The following is a 19524-nucleotide window of genomic DNA, read 5'->3' as shown; positions in this document are numbered from 1 at the left end:
TAAGTTTCAAGTTCCTGAAAGAGCTGCAGTTTCAACACAAAGCAAGGTCAAACTCTTTAGGTTTTATTGAGTAGTAGTGTTGAAATTCTGGGTTTAGTCCAACATGAAGGATGTAAACAACCCTGTGTATGTTGATTAAAATGTTTTGAGCAAAACTTTGTCGTTTGAAATTATATGCCTGGGTTAATTGTGGTTTAGAAGAAAAAAAAAAATAGGAACAGCACAAACTAAAGTGCTGGTTTTTCCCATTCCATTGAGTTTTCAGTATTGCTTAGCACAAGTTTATAGAACAAAATATGTGTTTTCTTGAAGCGGTAACACAGTGTGATTCTGACACATACTCGGTACTGTGTGGATTGGACCAGTTGCTGCTTACTTATGTAGGAGATATGTAGGAGATGTATCATTTCATTTGACATGTAATTAGACAAAGCAGGAGAAGCATTCTGCCTTTTCTGGGATCATTTGTCAAATTTATGAATTTTTTCAGGATTAACTGGACTAGTTCTAGTTTCATGCTGTCTTTGAAGAATGTTAAAGATGTGGTGTTGGCTATTTCCCTTACCAGAAGTCTTCAGCACTTTCTACTGTCTTCAACCATTTACAGGGCCTGCTTTTTCTACGGCATTCCAAATTTGTCTAGCACGCAACCCTAACTAGGTGACTGTGTGTCTAACTGTGCGTGCCTGACAATTTATCTGTGATTTATAAGCAAAAGAAGCAGTGCTTCATGAAGATACAATGTGCACATAGACACTTTTTAGTAATATCCAAAATGGAATGTGTGTAATTATACAGCTTCTGGTTTAATGCCATTTTCACATTTGAACTTCTGTCTTGGTGAGTCAGCACTTCCAGTTTCAAGGTTAAATAAATTTAGGAAAGAAACCACATATGTTGTAATATTTGGGCCATATTGTACTTAACCAGATAATTATGTTGTGTTTGTAGGTATGCTGTTTAACTTTTCTGTGCAAGTTGTCTTTCTCATGGCATTTGCAAATTGAGTAGAAAGAGACCTTTGGTCTGTTACCTAAATGTTAACAAAAACTGAAAATTAAGGAAAGAGGGCACTGTAAAGGATTTTTATAACTCTGGCCTCATAGATCTTGCTGAGGTAAACACAGGATCATTTCTGTTTGGGAAAAAAAAAAAAGACTTATTTTTTTTTTGGTATTTTGTGATCTAGCAAGTTATGATAATAGGTGAAAATTGCTGTACAGAATGGTATATTTCAAGTTTTCTAGTGTTCTAAAAATGTTTTTGAATCACTTCACATATGTTGTTATGTTTGTATGGCATTAGGGGAATTGATTATTGCCTTTAATAGCTTTGATGAGGCACTATTAGTGAAAACCCTCTTACCTGTTTTTCATCTCAGACAACTGCATGCCATAATTAGGTGTACTTCAAAAGCCAAATTAAACTGAATGAAAGAAGTAACCAGTAAGGATGTTCTCTTGAGCATTCATTCTTACCATGATGAATGATGCTTGTTTTTCTCTTCTCTTTAATTAGAATGTTTCTACATTTGCCAAAGAAAATGTTGGAATGCAGACAAAAACTGAAATTATAGGAACAGGGCTTGATGTAATAGCTTATTTGTAAAGGAAACACAACTTGTTTGGTATTTTATTGAAACAGGAAGTTCAGAACCTCAGTACACAGAAGTACAACAAATTCTCAGGTGCTAGTTGAGTCATCTGTTGTTGGAAGTAGTCTCATAGAAGGCTTCCCCTTGATTTAGTTTTAATCTTCAATTAACAAAGGGAAGGAAATTACATACAGATTTAGTTTTAGATTATGTGCAAAGGTCTGTGGCTTTTTAGCTGTCACCCTGATGTGCATGCTTTGTGAGTATGACATTGGTACAACTGGATTGTGTCTGAGTGAATATATTCAGCTTTTAATGAGCATAAAAATTCTGATGTATTTCATTTGTGAAAAAATGTAAAGCTTGCTTAATCAAAATACTGATTTTTCTCCCTCTCATCATCTCCTACTTGATTTCAGCTTTACAGCAAACTGTAGAAGTAATCATCTGTGATAAGGTGATAAATGATAAAACCAGTAGGTTTAAGTTTAGTATTTATTATTTATTTTTTAATTGCCATATTTGTTTGTAATAATAGGTCTGGTATACAGCAGAAAAGAGCATGGTGATACCATGTAGTTTTGTTTAGCTGTGAAATCTTCAAAAAGGCACTTGGGAATCTGCGTGTGTATTTTCTCTGTAGAAGGCAGCTTTTTCCCTTCTTCAAAGGTCTGTATGACACTGGCCTTCTTTGATTGAGAATGATTTTATTGAATTCCCTCCAAATCCCATCATCATTGTTCCTCTGTTTAACCCCAGAAGTACTCCAGTACTGTAAAGTGAATTCTCCTTTCCTCCACCAGTGGCCTGAGTAATGTAGCTCTCTCCATACTTGTCCATCAGGTAAGGACAAGTGCATTAGCACTTTAATCAGAAATAATGTTTTAATGAAGAAATTCATGGGTAACATTAGGACTATCATGTCAGCTCCTAAATTATAAAGTTAATATAACTTTAAAACAAAAATAGATGCATGATTCAGTGAGTTTGCAGGACATTTATAAATCTTTGCCTTATGCAGGGCTAGCTAGATTAAATTCTTTTTCTCCATCTTTTTCTCCATCTCCATACACTCCACCTAAGTAGTGTGTCTAGTATAGTATAGTGCACATGCATGCAAACAATACCTTCTACCATCACGGTAGTTTGCATTGTTACAGGACTAAAGCTGTATTCCTGTGATGCCCACCTTATTCCAACTGTTTTTACTGGGAATTCTGGACTGGGATAGAGCCATAGGCAGTAAATATTTATTTACAATATTTTACTTTAAAAAAAATAAAAATAAAGTGTATGTTCTTCTGTGGGGATGGGGAGGAATTCTTGAGCGTTTGTCTTCTATCTAAGCTATCGAGTTGTTTGACTAGAAAATAACTTCAGTAATTTTGTTTGAGTCTTCCTGTGCTTTAGGGTATTTATCCTGCATCTAAGCTCAAAAATCCAGTTGCTCATAGTTTATATACAGTATTTGCTGAGTATTTTTTGGTCTGAATTGTTACAGCTTGCTTGTGCAATGACAACCTCTTGAAAAGGCTTTCTGCTCTTACTGAAGCACTTCAGATAAAATCAGATAGGCTAAAAAGCAGTAGTCTCTCTGTCCAGCCTAATTCTTAGATGAAGAACAGTAAGAATATAGGAAAGGAACTCGGAGGACAGGGTCAGTTCTCTGACCCTACAAACTTTGCTCAGCTACCATGAGAAGTCACTGAAAGTCCACTACCATAATAAGTCTGTCTAGTTTTCTGTTTTTAACCGTGTCATAGCTGGCAATCTCAATTTTAAAACAAAAGCAAATTTCATAGGGAATTTATAAAAACATTTCTAATAATAATAATGATGATTACATTTGCAGTGAACAGAAAGTAGACCTTTCTGTGCAGAGAAAATAAACTGTGTCAGGTACTGCGGCTCTACCCTGCTAACTTTCATAACACTAAAATTATTCTGTGTTTTCAACATAGTTCATTATCCCTCAGCTATAGACAACAATATCACAACTTGCTGACAAAATGTAGTCAAAAAGTCCTTTCTTTGGTAATCATACATTTATTGCCATGCTAAAATGTTCAAGAGTTCATTAAAGGAATCTTCAAATAGAACGTGTCACTTTCTGTAGTGTCCTTCCTTCAGTACCTATGAAGAAAGTGGTGCTCTCAAAAAAGATCTTTTCTTGAGTTCTTTTCATTTGAAAAGCACCTGGTCAGATATTTAAACACTTTTTTCAGCTGTGTGTGCTGGCAGCTCCATTAGTGCTGGAGGGTAAAGTGTCTTTGCTTTCCATACTTCCCATGGGATCTTTTCGTCTAACATGACACAATTAGACAAAGCAGAGATGTTATTGCACACAGGTAATTATTGCTGCCATGGAGGAGCAATTATTGCTGCTGATCAGGGAAGCTGTAGACCAGAAGGAATGGTGATCATAGTTCTATCAGGAATGTCTAAAAGTTGCCCAAAGCTGTTATATTATTTGCAGCCTGCAGAATTCCATAGGTTGCACTGATTTGTTTGATGCCAAGTAAACTTTTGAATGAGTTTATTTTAGTAGTTCTTAGACAACTTTAAAGGTGTTTCTCTGTTAATATTGATGTAATTTCAACTGAGCTTTTAGTTTGTATTTTAAAAAACAAGCATTCCCTGCTACTTTTCACTGCAGTGCGTGTCTCACTCTAAATACAGAGAATTCCATACAACTTCTGAAAGTGACTCTTAGGGCTTCTGCTGTGCTCAGTCATTACCAGGCATCTTTTTTAAACAATATAAGAAAAAAACAAAACAAAAAAAAAATCAGCTTTTATTAATACACTGCTTTTTCATTATTAGGTGTCCTGTTATGTTGTAATAGATTGGCTGCTGAACAGAAGCATTTTATATTTTTGTTAGTGAGGGAATACTTCAGGCTGCCCTACTTAGATGGTACTGTTTTCCTCTGTTGATACTTAAAAAATAAATAAATAAAATGAACGAGAAACTTTTTTAAAAACTAATTTGCTGATGCCTATTTTTTTAAAGCCAAGTCTGTCTTATTTGTCTCACTGAACCATATCAAAAAAAGATTGAGAAAAGTCAATCCTAAGAAATTTGAAGGAAAATGAACTGATCATGTTCAAGCTTTGACATATTTCATAAAGCTGTTGAAAAGCAAGCCATGAAAGCCAGATTTATGAGCTTTTTTAAAGTTATTTGTAGATTCCCAAGACGATTGTGTTCCCATCACTTACTGTAGCCTTTAAAACTCAAATGACGCTTAAAAATATTCATGTTTGGCACACACTGAGTTACTGCTGGGCGTTGCAATGGCATTCAGCTAAAACTGAAGAGTAGAGAGAAGAATGTACTCTGCCTTTGCTTCAGTCATTTCAGTCAGTTGAGGTAGAGCAAAAGGACTCACATAATCTTATTTTAAAGATAAAACGAGGATTTTTTTAATGCTAAGATTACTTTTATTGTGGGTTAATACAACTGTTTGTGGAAAGAGCCTTTTGGGAACAGCCGTGTAACCCTTCACATTTGCCAGGCTTTTCCTTTCAACAAGATCACTGATTTTGTTATTACTGGAATAGAAAACCCTTTTATTTATCAAAGCATTATTCATCTGCACTTTGCCAGGTATAGCAAATCTGTTGACAACACTGGATTTATCATTTACTGTTAAAGGCAAAAAGAAGGATTCTCCGTATCCCTAAACCAGCAAAACAAATGTCATTTTTGAAGATATTACTGCACAATATCCTGTGTTGATTAAATAGAAAGTTAACCTGTCCAGAATGATTCAGTATCTGAAAAGTCTAAGGTAGTTAAAGTAAGATTATCCCTTTCAATGTATTTAATGCAAATACTAGTCTTCCATGTTTGATGTTTTGATTTTATGTAGTATTCAACCAGGGGAATATCAAGTTGATTTCAGTGAATTGCAGCACATTGTTATCTTATGGAATTGCTGTTTCAGTACAGCCTTTCACCAATGAAATATACTTAGTTTGAAATGTATTATTTCATTCTGTGTAAATGCAGATATGTTTACTCCCCTGTGATTAAACATGCTATTTCCTTCATTAATATTTAGTTCCTTACTTCTTCGCTGAAATTAATGATGTATTAATAGGCTAGGTACTGTCTCATGCAATAGGTACTGGTATGTAAATAATAATAATTAGCCTTATGTGGGTTCAGAGTTCAATAAGCCTAGAGGATACTATATAAAAATTATGTATAGCTTCTTACTGTTGCCATGTGAGAATGAGCTATGAGATGACAATAAGGGCAAGTCACAACTGTTAGCATTAAAAAAAATAATGGTAAATTTAGCCGAGCTTGTTATTTATGTGCAGGTAAGAAGTCAGTTTAAAAGAAGCATCCCATACCTATGTCGCTACCCTATTACATCTGCCCAAAGTGACTTCATTCTCACTTGTGTAAATGTCTATACACCACTAGCGCAGATGAATGGGAATGGATCTGCAGAGTGGATGTGCAGAGTTCATGCTGAGAGCACCTTGCACACAATGCTTGGCTCAGGGGTCTGGACAAGATCCAGTCCGGTCCCCTCAACCATGCACATCTTCTGGTTCTGTTCCATCCAAAAGGAGTCCCATCCTGTGCAGTTGATGGCTGCTCCACAACAGGAACCAGAAGATCAGTAAATAGGAATGACCAAGAGGTTAGTTTCAAAAACACTCTCCCATCTTGAATTAAACCAGGGAGAATGTATCTTTTCCGCAGAAGGTCTTGTGAGAATATATCCAGCAAGAACAGATCTTTGTCAACCATGAAGAAAACCAGGTCCATGCACGTAGTGCGTACCTTTTAAAGCTGCTGATACTTGTCTAGTGCAAATCACTGGGAGGCTGAGGGTTTTCTCGTTTGTGTTGGCACAACTGCATTTGTTCAACTGTCAGCTGTCCCAGTTAAGAGAAAACACTTTCTGGTTTTAGTTTATTTCCTTTTCAATTTTGAGACATATAAACATATAAACTGAGTCAGATGGAGAGTCCTACCAGTAGTGCCAGATAGAAAATGGTGGATTCAGTAAGGCTCACTGAAGATCTCCTGCACAGATGATCTGTGTATGCTCAAATCAGCTCTTCATCATACACAGAATGAGGCCACCCCACCAGCACACTTGTCAGTCATTGGCATAAACTTTATAGCTGTCCTATCCATATCCTTCATTTGTTATCTCGGATTTTTCTAAGCTACCGGGCAGAAAAATTTGATTAATCATGACCTAAAGTAGTAGAACTGTAGATTGATTCTGTAAGTGGTAATCTGCTGCCCAGCTTCTTAAAGCCAGCTTTGTTGTTATCAATATTGCAAATTAAAATATGGATTTGATGAAAGAATCTCAAACTGCTTTTAAGTTGTAGCCATTTACACTGCAATTCCTATCACAGTCTACGTGGACTTTGTCCACTTGTCTACTTGAATATAAAGGTGTTGTTTCACTTCAATTAGTTATTCATGTCGCTTATCCTGTTCCAAAGAATGTAATTATTGCAGAAAAACCCTTTTTGATAAATTGTTTGCATACTTAAGCTCCCAGTCCTGCACAGATTTTTACAAATTCCTAATTCTGTACAGACAAATAGTCTAATTGAGGTCGATGGCATTACTCATGTGCGTAAGGAAAGGTTGGAATTAAAATAACCTTAAAAGGAATAAGGAATGATCAGAAATTGGTATGATGGAATTCAGCAAAGACATGTGCAAAGTAGGAGGAGAAATAATCATCTGCAGACATACAAAATGAGATTGACAATGCAATATTGCTGCCAGAAGAGCGTTTTAGAAGATCCGAAACAGAACATATGTCACCTGTGTCTTACTCTGATGAAAGAAGCAGGCATACTGGGATATGTTAACAGGAATGCTCTAAGATACACAAATAGTTTGCAGCATATGCAGCAGTGGTAAGGCCTGCACTGGAGTATTGTGTCTAGCTTTGGGCACTACATTTCAAGAAAGATGCGGATCAATTGGAGAGCGTCCAGGGGAGACTAACAAAATGATCAGAGGTCTAGAAAATATGACCCATGAGCAAAGACTGAAAGAGCTGTGTTTGTTTAGTCTAGAGAATAGAAGACTGAGGGGAGACACGATAGCAGTCTTCAAGTATTTAAAAGGTTGTTGCAAATAGGAAGAGAATAAATTGTTCTCAGTGTCCGTTGGCACTTGGACAAGAAGTAATGGGCTCAAAATGCAGCAAAGGCAATTTAGGTTATATTATTAGGAAAAGCTTTCTGCCTGTACAAGGAGATAAGCGTTGGAATAGATTGTGCATGGAGGTTGAGAATTTCTGTCTTTGAATTTTATGGGGATTCCTGGGGGCTTGTCACTTGTAGTCTATGTAAGCTAGTGGTATGCCAATGATGTGTGGCATAGAGTTGTATGTCGCACACTGGTATACCACTTCAGAGGGATACGTGGAACAGTGCTGCTTTATTTATATTCATGTGAGTAAAAAAACACCCAATTATAAATAGTAATTATACGCAGAATTTTGACATAAATTTGCAATTGCAGTTTGCAATCTCATTACTGCCTGATGGTCAGCTGAGTTTCAATCTCTTGAAATTAGACAGCAGTTAAGGTGGACAAGTTCTTGAGGCATTCCTGAAACAAGTTGTGAACATTTTCTAATCCAGAAAAAAATCCTTCTTTCTTTAGCTAGTCTGTAATTAGAGGATTTTTTAATTTCAAAAAGAATTATTTTGTGTTGAAACTGAGTGCAAATGTATTCAATTCTGAATGTTTTTGAAGTTGAAGACAGTCGCAGTAAAATAACCACATCTTAACAGTCTTAACAGAGTGTTTTTAAGTGATGTGTATTGGAAATACAGCTCCTTAATTAGATGTCATACTTAACAGGGAAAAGACTTATTGTTTTGCCGTGATTTGTTTTTTATTAATCTATAGCTGAAAATGTTGATATTACATAGCATTTAAAAATAGTTCTAGCTTTGGAAAACAAGGAAATTAAACTAAAAATAAGTGAATTTGTTATCTTTTTTCCTGCAAAAATTTGCTCTGCCGGAAAAAATGGTTCAAAACATCTTCCAGTATAATTTTGAATGTCCGCCAAACAGTAGATTTATTTGCCAAACGTTTTCATACAGTATTCCCAGTGAGACTCAGTCTTTCAGAGAATAAATTGGTGAAATTAACTTTTCTTATCAGTCTATGGGGTTTGAGAGAAGCAAGGTTGTCTGCCAACACGTAGTGGAAAGAAACAGTATTAGCTAAATTGTCTGGTTTCTAGCTTTCTTCCCTTCACCCACATCTTGGCCAGGAAACACTTACATGAAGGACTATGCAGAGGAGGGGAAGAAACTGTGTTTTGAAGAAGTTTCCAGATAATATGGGTCTTTACAGTATGTCATTTATCTTCTTTTACTTTCCTTTTTCTTTTTCAAGAGCAGACGTAGAAAGTTTCTTTTTTTCTGGAGCAAATTTTCCGCCCTATCTTTTAGAAGTTTCTCCCTCTGCTTCTGGCTCTGGGCTCAGTGCAACTTCTACTGCACAGACGTGTACGGAGCCTGCCTGTGCATCGTCCCAGGCTGCGTGCATGTGCTGGGATGCTGAGGTAGCTTGAATGAGCATTCAAGAAGCGAGTTCTCACTTCTGTCTGGCTGAAGGCTTATGCTTCTCAAATTTGACAGATAGAGAGCTTCTGTTTTAGCCAAAAGATATCACTATCCCGTGGAAAAGTTGTTTCAATCAAGATTGAGAAACATGCATGCACTACTTGGAAATAATTTGTATGAATGCTGCAAATTGAGTTTTGCTCTGAGGATGAAAAGCAGCTCTATCAACGATAAATGCATTTTGTGCTAAACTGTAGAATAAGGTTATTGGTGCTACTGAGACACTAGTGTGATAGTGTGGCTTGATCCAGCTGGGGTCCTGCATCTATGTGAAGTGCCATTGATTTGAAAAAGACTTTTCAGAGCCAAAGATCTATTTCTGTGTGAAACATCTTGCTGAGTGTAGTTGTTTCCAGCTCTTAACATGCTCTTTTATAAGGGAGAGTACCAATTTATTTATCTAGTACAGCATTTCAGTGTAATTTTTAATCAGAGATTTTAATCAATATTTGAATTTTAAAATTGTCAATTTTATTTAAAAAAAACCAGCAAACTGCTAAAGTAAATCACAAGGAAATAAAACTAAAATGGTGAGCTCTTAATTGAAGTAGAAAACGTATGTATGCCACACATTCTTCCTACAAAAATAGAGTTTCTGTTTTGGTTAGTTGTTTCCATTCTTCTAATAAACCTGATATTTTGAAAGATGAAAAAGAGCGTTTCTTCTTTGTCCTGCAGGAGAGCTACTGCATTGTTAACACAAACTTCCTTGATCCCGGTAGGGTCCTGCAGATTCTGCAAATTCCTCACTGCAGGATAACAGGACTTTCAGAAGTCTGCACGCTGCAATACACCCCTCTTTATCAGAAGCAGGCTGATGCTTCACTTTTGTGTATGTATGTGAGCCCTTGATCTTTAAATGTACATGGGGTTCCACATATGTGTTTTCCTTTTAAATTTTTACGAAATGACGGACTGTCTGAAAATGCATGTAACCATGCAAGTGTAACGTTTCCTAACGGTGCTGTAGCTTTGAGTGTGTTCTTCCCAAGGTCTTTGTACAAATTACAAAAACTGGAAACACAGATGTCACTTGGCCCATACATTTATCTGTATTGAAATCATATGAATATTAATATAGTAGAGCTTCAGATTTCCCCAGCAACATCAATCAACTATACTAAACGGATATACTATTTTATGTGCCTCTTTTGTTAAAGTTGTAGATTATCAAACTATAAAGGCTGGACATTTTGTTATAGCAATTTTGTTTTATGGCATTTAGTATAGTTCACCATTTATCAGAATGGTGAACTAATCCAATGGTCAGATTCTTTTCTCCTTTATGGAATTAAGTAATTTCTCAACAACTTCAAATGAAATAATACTTTCTCTTTTGATAGTTATAAGCTATAAAACTCACAGTCTTACGTCTGCAATTTTGTCTTCTGCTTGCATTTGATAAAATGTCTATTATTTTTGCTAGTAACGTTAATCAGTATGTAATATATAGCTTTTCATAAATTCAGTAAATATTAAAAAAAAAACCTTTTTCAAATAGGTATTGCTAAGGTTTCTGATCCTATATATGTTAGGTAGTAATAACAAAATAAATTTAAAGATTATTTTAGTGGATTTTTTTATCTCTGTTGAATAGCAGAAATTAAGAATAAAGATTTACCATAATGCTTATTTTTATTGTGTAATACATGACAATTTTTGAGATATGTATAATTATTACAGATTATTCACATTTGAATTCTAGCCTACAAATAGTTTCTCTTAATTGTAATAATTCAGAACCATATACTCCATTTAATTTATGTGAAGTATTATTACTCTAAGAGCATTTTAGACTGAAAATTTCTTCATGTGCTATTTTCTGAAAGTACACCGAAAATCATGTGCTGTTCATAGGATGTTAGCAGTGTAATTGCTGAAAAATGTCCAAGTACATCCAGAAGGATTAGTTTCCTTGCATTTTCTATTACTTGAATTCAGGTATCCGTTCAGATATCAGATATACCTTAGGAGAAGCACATACATAATTCACGAAGTAAAAATAATTTATTACTGAAAACAAATTACTCTTTCTTATGTGTAACTTAAACTAACATTTGAAGGCAAGTTTATTTTAACTCTTATCCAATTGAATGTTTTCTTAAAACCTTGAAGTTATGATTCACTTGATGATGAACTGTGTGCCATTCCTTCTTGTTCTTGAGCTTAACTTTTTCACATAGAACTAAAACAAAACAAAGAAAAGGGGGAGGGGGGGGAACAGATTGATGTATTATAAAAAATATAAATCAAATTTGACTCCATTACTTCCAGCATTTCACCCAGCAAAAGCAAGCACACAATCACATATTTTTCCCCTCTATTGCTGTCTTCTGCTCATCTTCTCTTGCTGATGAGATTTGGGTCCTGACTTAACAAATAGATAATACCTTTGTGGAACTTGATGGCTATTTCCTGAGCATCATACAAAGATCAAATCCTTGGACTTTTATGGGGTTTTGTGTTTGTTCCCGCACCCCACCCAGCAAGAGCTATTTTCATAAAGTTCTAGGCAAAGTTACAAAGTTTTTTGTTTTGTTTTGTTTTGTTTTGTTTTGTTTTAATACATGCACTTTTGTTTTGTGGGGATTGAAAACCAGTCATAGAAGAGAGGAGAGTTGGTGAAATGTATTTCTTTTTTATAATGAAGAAAAGTTGTAGTTTTTATTTTACACTCTCCATAAGTTTTATTTCTCTCAAGAGCAATTTTTCCTTTCAAAATGTAAGTTCAACAAACGTACATTAATGGTACATTTTTGAGACACGCGTACATATAATAGGTATTGTCCTGCCATTCATCCAGTTAGTGAAAGAACGAGACTCCTAATACTCAAGATTTTAACAAAAAGAGTAAATATGAGATTCTGTGAGATTCTCTTCTATGAGATTCTGTTTTTCTGATCATTGCTAATACATCTGATCAGAAAGAAAAATTGGTGTCAGTGTCTGATAGCATAGCAGGCAGTGGTGCTGTCTGTTGTAGTACAGACTGACACGTCTGTAACTATAACTACCAACTAATATATACACAATTTGTGGAAGTAATTATTTTAGGGGGCGTGAAGTTTTCCCAGGCTTGGTCTCTTCTGAGGAATTATTTATTTTTTTTTCACCGCTTACCCAAAATCAGTATGGTTTCAAAGGGCTGGTAGCGCTCCTGGAGTGCCATGAACTCTTTGATGTTGCAAAGGCAGCTGAGTCAATTCGGTGTAGGAGCTAGATTGCACTGTTTAATCCCACAGCCCAGCAGTGTGTGGTCGGCTAGCTGCCTCTGCAACAACTGGCGAGTCCCATATTTTTCAGGTTAGTGGTCCAGAAAGCAAAGCTAACCTTCCAAAATGCTCCATGAGCTCTGAACATGAATGCTACTGCTTTTCCCTGGCTGGAGGATGTGTGTGGAGATCCTGCGTGCTTGAGCAAATATAAGCACAGCTGCAGTGGTGGTTCAGGTGAAGGAAAAGTGAATGTGAAGTTCCGTGCCGAAGCTGTCCTTTACTGATATATCAGGGCTGTATTGTATTCCTACTTCATCCTCTTGGTGAATGAGTTGGTAATACACACAGCTGGAATTGTAATGGAAGCTGAAGAACATAATCTCTATCGCATGTCTGAATTTCACTGTCCTGGGTTCCTTTAACGTACACTAAACATGGAGAATAAATCAAGCTGTTTGTGAGCATAGCTGAGGCAAGTGTTGGGTGCTCAAATTTTGAATTTCTTGATTTGTTGGTTAGCTGTGTATGTATTTGCATTTATTATTAACTTAATCCAGAAGTTCTTCCTATATGAAGACCTACCATAGTTTTCATTGTGGTGGAAGCAAGGAAATGCTTTCAGGGAAAATGGTTGAGGAAGTGGGAACACCGCTCTTTTCAATCATATTCTCTAAAATATGTGAAATAGCAGGACGGCAACAATTATATTTTGTCTTCTGTCTAAAACAAGTCCTGTTGCATTTTGAAGATAACAGCTTCTCATAACTAATCATTTTTGTCTTTAAAAATGTGGAGTTCCAGGTTGACAAAAACAATGTAACATCTGTCTCCATGACTTAAACCTGATTCGTTTTAGGTAAACAAACATTAAAGTCTCATGCTAATTGTCTTTCCTCCATTCATTGCAGCTGATTCATCCAAATAAACAATTTCAGAGATCTTCTCTTATCACATTGTATCTGTCATGAAGCTTTTCTGAGATTGATGTGAAGGGACTACTATTTTTACTTGACTATAATTTGTTCTTTAATTCATTGACCATGCTTAACACAAGCAGTTTTGTAGTTTCATGACCACACATAATTTTAATGATAAAAATGAATGACTGCTGTCCCAGTAATACTAAAATCATGAAACTGCTCCATAGACACCACTTGGAGATTGCAAAGTGTTTTATGTGCCTGAGCTAGTCCCATTTGATGGGACTGATCCACTGATCATGGCCTCAAAGGCTCACAAGGCCCATTGGCCAGTGATACTCCTGCCAAATTCTAAATCTGATACCATATGTTAAAACTGTACAGTGCATAGTTTTCGGTATTTCATGACATCAAGATGCCCAGCATCCAGATGTTTCTAGAGGAGCATTCTGCTCAGATGGAGAAAGGTGGTACATACAAAGTCCAAAAACAGATCTGCACATGTGTAAAGTATCACGTGCCAACATATGTACAGCAATTGCAATCAGACGTGCTCACTGCATGAATGTTGAACAATTCTCTGCCTGTGATCATTTGTCTGGCCAAGAGTTAACGCTCTTTCTCTGAACTGAGCTGGGGTCCTCTGAATTCTGCAATGTAACTCTGCTTCGACGCTGTGCTCAAAAAATTGTTTAGAAGCTCTTTGGCTTCCATGAGACAAGATTATGTGCCATGTCATTCATAAATCTAAGTTCACAAAGGAGAAGAAAATACAGGCTATATTTTTGGGTTGTGCTTCAGGTTTTTTTGGCCTGGTTCATCCGTAGCACTCACTGTCTTTATAACTTGCTGAATTCAGAATACAAAGAATCAGTTTAGTTTTATTCTCAAGAGAGCAGCCAAGGAATTAACTAGAACAGAAAGCTGAATTCGGTATTGATGGAGGAGAGCTCAGAATTCAAGTTTGGATTGACTTGTCCAAGAACGGCACGCAAGACAGTGGCACAGAAATGACCCGAGCTATGAAGCACGGGCTTCACGCTTCACTGGTGACCTGCCTAATTGGTCATAAGTGCTAAGGCAACGTACTTTGACTTTCATCTGAGAATCTGCGAAGACTCCATGGAAGTATTTGGCTTTATAAGACCTTGTAAACCAGGTGAAGACTATTTTGGCTGCACATCTGCAAAGCACATCTACTATTGCATTAACATCTTAAGTGCCTGTGGTTTCACAGTACTTTTGTGCCAGCACTGGAGGAAGGAATCCACTCAACAAGTAATTTCTTCAGCTACTGGTTACACCTCTTCACTGACTGCAGTTCAGCCCTTTTATGTAAACCAGATATATACAGTGTCCTTTTTGCTATATAACGTGCTTATGTTGCTCATCTGTATGAAAAAATCCGAGCATCACATAACATGAAACCTTTACTTTTGTTCTCATCTTACTCCTAGACCATTATATATTTTCTGAATTTTGTCAAGGGATACAGACTCATAAATGTTAAATACATTAATTTGGCAGGTCAATGGCAATCTCACTTTAAAGAATTTCGGGCTTGATTCTTCATTTATTTTAGTATTAAAACTTTATATTGCTTACCATGGGTTGTACACTTGTTCTGTGCACTGCTTTCATGCACAGTATACCTACAGGAAATGGTTTTAATTGCTGAACCACTGTCCCGTCTGATATATACAGATAAGAAAATTTGCCCCATATAAATCAAGGTTTTTATTGGATAGCATTAGAGGCTACACTATATTCACAGAGGACTTCCTTTTTTGCTTTTGTGTAGACAGAAGTGTTTACATGAAACAGTCAGTTTTGCTGTGAGTTCTGTTACATTTATGTCACTTCATGTATCTCACAGAAAATGCAGTTGGTACAGGAAGACAGGAGAGGTAAAGAGGTTACAAATTCATTCAAACTGTCAATTAGATATATTTGTAAAGCCCCCAGATACAAACTGATGAACACTATATATTGTAAAGGCTCTCACAGTTTGTATTTCTGCCAAAATACTCTAATTATTTAGAAAATCCTTTACAACGTCTATGTAATGGCACTGTTATAAGAATGTAGGATTATGGTGAAAGATAATTCTGTCAAGAGCTTTAAGAGGTCTTACAGGTAAGCCACCTGGCCTATGACTTAAGAGTCTCAGCTCTGGTTTTGGAATTATATCAATCAAGTGTATCATATATGGTAATTTTAGTTTCTATATCAAAAAAATAAAACAATAAAATACAGAAAATTCATTGTAAATTTTACCCAAGAGTTTCTGATAGACATGAAAAGTAAAGTTTGTATTCATGTTCTCTCATTCTTTTTTCCTGAATTAATGAAGAGAATGATTAGTTTTACTCTGAGTGGAAATATACCACAACGTTTATCAATTTCTTTGTTTCCTCACATACAGATCTGCAGACTTCAGCGTCACCTATCAACAGGAAACTACCAGCAGAATCTCTTTTCAAACCAGCCTGTAATGTTTGTATCTCCCACCAGTCAGCCGCCCTGCAAAAATCTGATTGAACTTATACAGCTGTCAGGAGGAAAAGTATGTAAAGCCTTACGTCAGGCAAAAATCTGCATAGGAAAATACCCAGGAAAGAAGTACCAGGAAATAAAATGTTTATCAGAAAAATGGATATTAGGTAAGACACTATACTTCAACCCATATAAAATATTATGGAATATGTATTCAAAACTGGACTATAAATTGTTTACTAAACTGAGGTTATGGAGAAGGAGATGGAACAGACTGTTACAGTTATGTTTTCAGTAAGGTTGTCTCTGTGCTGAGGACGTTCTGTTAAAAACTAAGGCTTCTTTGTGATGATCTGGCTGCTCACCTTTTTAATTTTATGAAGAACAAATTTAATCTAAAAATATATATTTTTTTCAAATTTGTCTTGTATATGATTTTCTCATTTAAAACAAACTAGATTATGGGAAAATCCCACAGGATAATTTCTTTTTAAAAAAGAAATGTTTGTCAATTTATTAAGACACAATAAGAAAGATTTTTAACTGGTATAAACTGGCATAGCACTACTGAAATGCAGTAACAGGCACTCTCTGATAACCTGTCCTGAACTATATGTTATACATCTGACAGACAGTTTTCTGCAGTCACTGATTTCCACTTGGAAAAAGTTTATATTTAAAATCTTCTGTTAGTTTCCTAAGAGCTATTAGTCCATTACTTTTCCATTATTCCATCACAGTTCTAAAGGTTATCTCATTGCAGGGATTCAGATGTAAAATAAAATTTTATGTCAAACTCCTCTAGATAGTACCCCACTCAAACTCTGGCAGTAACTGTACAATACAAATTGATGTTATATGAGACTACATAAGTAAGTCCTAATCTCTTGACTGTTAATGCTATCAGATCATAATGACTTAAACCTGAAAGAAAATAATTCAAAAGGAGAAATGTAAAGTGAGCCATAAGAGAATACTTGTCTAAATGCAAGTGTTACTTGATACCTGAAGATAAAATTGTGAAGAGTTGAAAGAGATGCACAAGGAGAAGGTATCGTTTTTCTACGTGTGCCTTTCTCTAGCTTTCTCTGTGCCTTTCTCTAGCTTTGAAGAAGACTTTAAAGACCAAACGTGGCCAAAAATAGTGACTTGGTGAGCATACCAGAGGTTTGCACAAGACTAAAAATATTATATAGTAAATTAAACATAAAAGTTTCTCATAATATTTCAGTGGTTAATTTCAGGTGGACAACTGTAATAATCAAGACTGGCATTTTACAGTATGTGCAATTTAATACCAATCTCCTAATACCCATCTCCTTCTGTTACATAATAAATAAAAGGAAGACTGAGGAAAAAGTGTGCCCCCTCCGTAAGGAAATGGAAGACCTGGTTATCCAGAAAATGGAGAAGGCTGAAGTACTCAATGACTTTTTTGCCTCAGTCTTCACTAGCAAGTGCTCTAGTTATACCTCCTAAGTTGCAGAAGACAAAGATGGGGACTGGGAGAATGAAGAACTGTAGGAGAAGATCAGGTTCGAGACCATCTAAAGAACCTGAAGGTGCACAAGTCCATGGGACCTGATGAAATGCATCTGTGGGTCCTGCGGGAACTCACAGATGAATTTGCTAAGCCACTATCCATCATATTTGAGAAGTTGTGGCAGTCAGGTGAAGTTCCCACTGTCTGAAAGAGGGGAAAGATAACCCCATTTTTAAAATGGGAAAAAAGGAAGACCTGGGGAACTACAGGCCAGTCAGTCTCACCTCTGTGCCTGGCAAGATCATGGAGCAGATCCCCTTGAAAACTGCTAAGGCACATGGAAAATAAGGATGTGATTGGTGACAAGCAACATGGCTTCACTAAGAGCAAATTATGCCTGACAAATCTGGTGGCCTCCTACAACGGGGTTACAGCATTGGTGGATAGGGGAAGCAACTGACATCATCTGCCTGGACTTGTGCAAAGTATTTGACACTGTTCCAATGATATCCTTGTCTCTAAACTGGAGAGACATGGATTTGATGGATGAACCTCTCGATGGGTTAGGAATTGGCTGGATGGTCACACTCAAAGAGTTGCGGTCAACGTCTCAATGTCCAGGTGGAGATCGATAATGGGTAGTGTCCCTCAGGGGTCAGTATTGGAACTGATGCTATTTAACAACTTTGTTGGTCATGTGGACAGTGGGATCAATTGCACCGTCAGATGATGACACCAAGTTTGCTGATGACACCAAGCTATGTGTCGTGGTCAACACACTGGAGGGAAGGGATGCCATCCAGAGGGACCTGGACAGGCTTGAGAGGTGGGCCTGTGTGAACCTCATGAGGTTCAACAAGGCCAAGTGCAAGGTCCTGCATCTGGGCCGGGGCAATCCCAAGCACAAACACAGGCTGGGTGGAGAATGGATTGAGAGCAGCCCTGAGGAGAAGGACCTGGGGGTGTTGCTTGAGAAGAAGTTCAACGTGAGCTGGCAACATGCACTTGCAACCCAGAAAGCCAACCGTATCCTGGGCTGCATCAAAAGAAGCATGGCCAGCAGGGTGACTGAGGTGATTCTCCCCCTCTACTCTGCTCGCGTGAGACCCCGCTTGGAGTGCTGCATTCAGCTCTGGGGCCCCCAGCACAAGAAGGACATGGATGTATTAGAACGAGTTGTGAGAAGGACCACAAAGATGATCAAGGGGCTGGAGCACCTCTCCTGTGAAGACAGGCTGAGGGAGTTGGGGTTGTTCAGCCTGGAGAAGAGAAGGCTCTGGAGAGACCTTATAGCGGCCTTGCAGTACCTAAAGGGGGCCTACAGGAAAGCTGGGGAGGGACTCTGTCAGGGAGTGCAGTGATAGGACAAGAAGTAACAGTTTTAAAATAAAAAGGGTAGATTTACATTAGATATTAGGAAGATATTGTTCACTATGAGGCTGTGAGGCACTGGAACAGGTTGCCCAGAGAAGCTGTGGATGCCCCATTCCTGGAGGTGCTCAAGGCCAGGCTGGATGGGGCTTTGAGCAAGCTGGTCTGGTGGGAGGTGTCCCTGCCTGTGACAGGGGGCTTGGAACCAGATGACATTTAAAGTCAATTCCAACTTATACCATTCTTTGGTCCTATGACTCTGTAATTGTTAATTTTGTCTCGTACATATTCAGCCAAGTACCACTGCGTGAAACTCCTTCAAGAGTGCTCTGGCATGTGATCTCTCTTGTGGCACAGCTGACTTCTACTGGTCCCATGGATGTCTGCCTCACCCTAATCCAGCATCTCCTAAACTACATGGAGCTGGATTGACCAAGCTCAGCCCATCAGTGAATCGGTGGAGCTGTGTATCTGGCTGCATAGTCTCACACATTACGTAAAGGATCCTAATTCTGTGTGCTTTTACAAATTTCTCAAATTTCTTTTGCATTCTGTTGGTGCCTTTTCTGTTGCTATGTCTTGCTGATGTGGTATGGTTATAGAAACATCAGCTAACAGATTTGAAATGATGAATCAGCAGAATTTTGAAAAAAGAAGTGTTTCTATATGGTACCTTAATGGGTACAGGTCTTTGAAGCTTAGCCCCTCTCTCAGGAACATTAAAACAGTGGCTGTCTGTCCCTACAAATTGCCATCATAATCAAACAATTAAGTCAAATCTGAAGTTTGTCTAATCTTTGAC

At 37.2% G+C, this 19524-nt stretch overlaps 1 protein-coding gene across 2 annotated transcripts in view; it reads left to right on the top strand.

Moving 5' to 3' along the window:
- Positions 1-19524, top strand: part of MCPH1 (microcephalin 1) — a 130679-nt gene that overhangs the window by 110552 nt on the left and 603 nt on the right. For both annotated transcript variants that reach the window (XM_048078040.2, XM_048078042.2), the window contains one exon: positions 15798-16035. In XM_048078040.2, the coding sequence (XP_047933997.2) occupies positions 15798-16035 (238 nt within the window). The remainder of the gene's footprint in view (positions 1-15797; positions 16036-19524) is intronic.

The sequence above is a fragment of the Anser cygnoides genome, chromosome 3 (genome assembly GCF_040182565.1).
Source record: "Anser cygnoides isolate HZ-2024a breed goose chromosome 3, Taihu_goose_T2T_genome, whole genome shotgun sequence".
Lineage (NCBI taxonomy): Eukaryota > Metazoa > Chordata > Aves > Anseriformes > Anatidae > Anser > Anser cygnoides.
The sequence above is the reverse complement of the archived record's forward strand: the minus strand, read 5'-3'. Positions and strand labels throughout refer to the sequence as shown.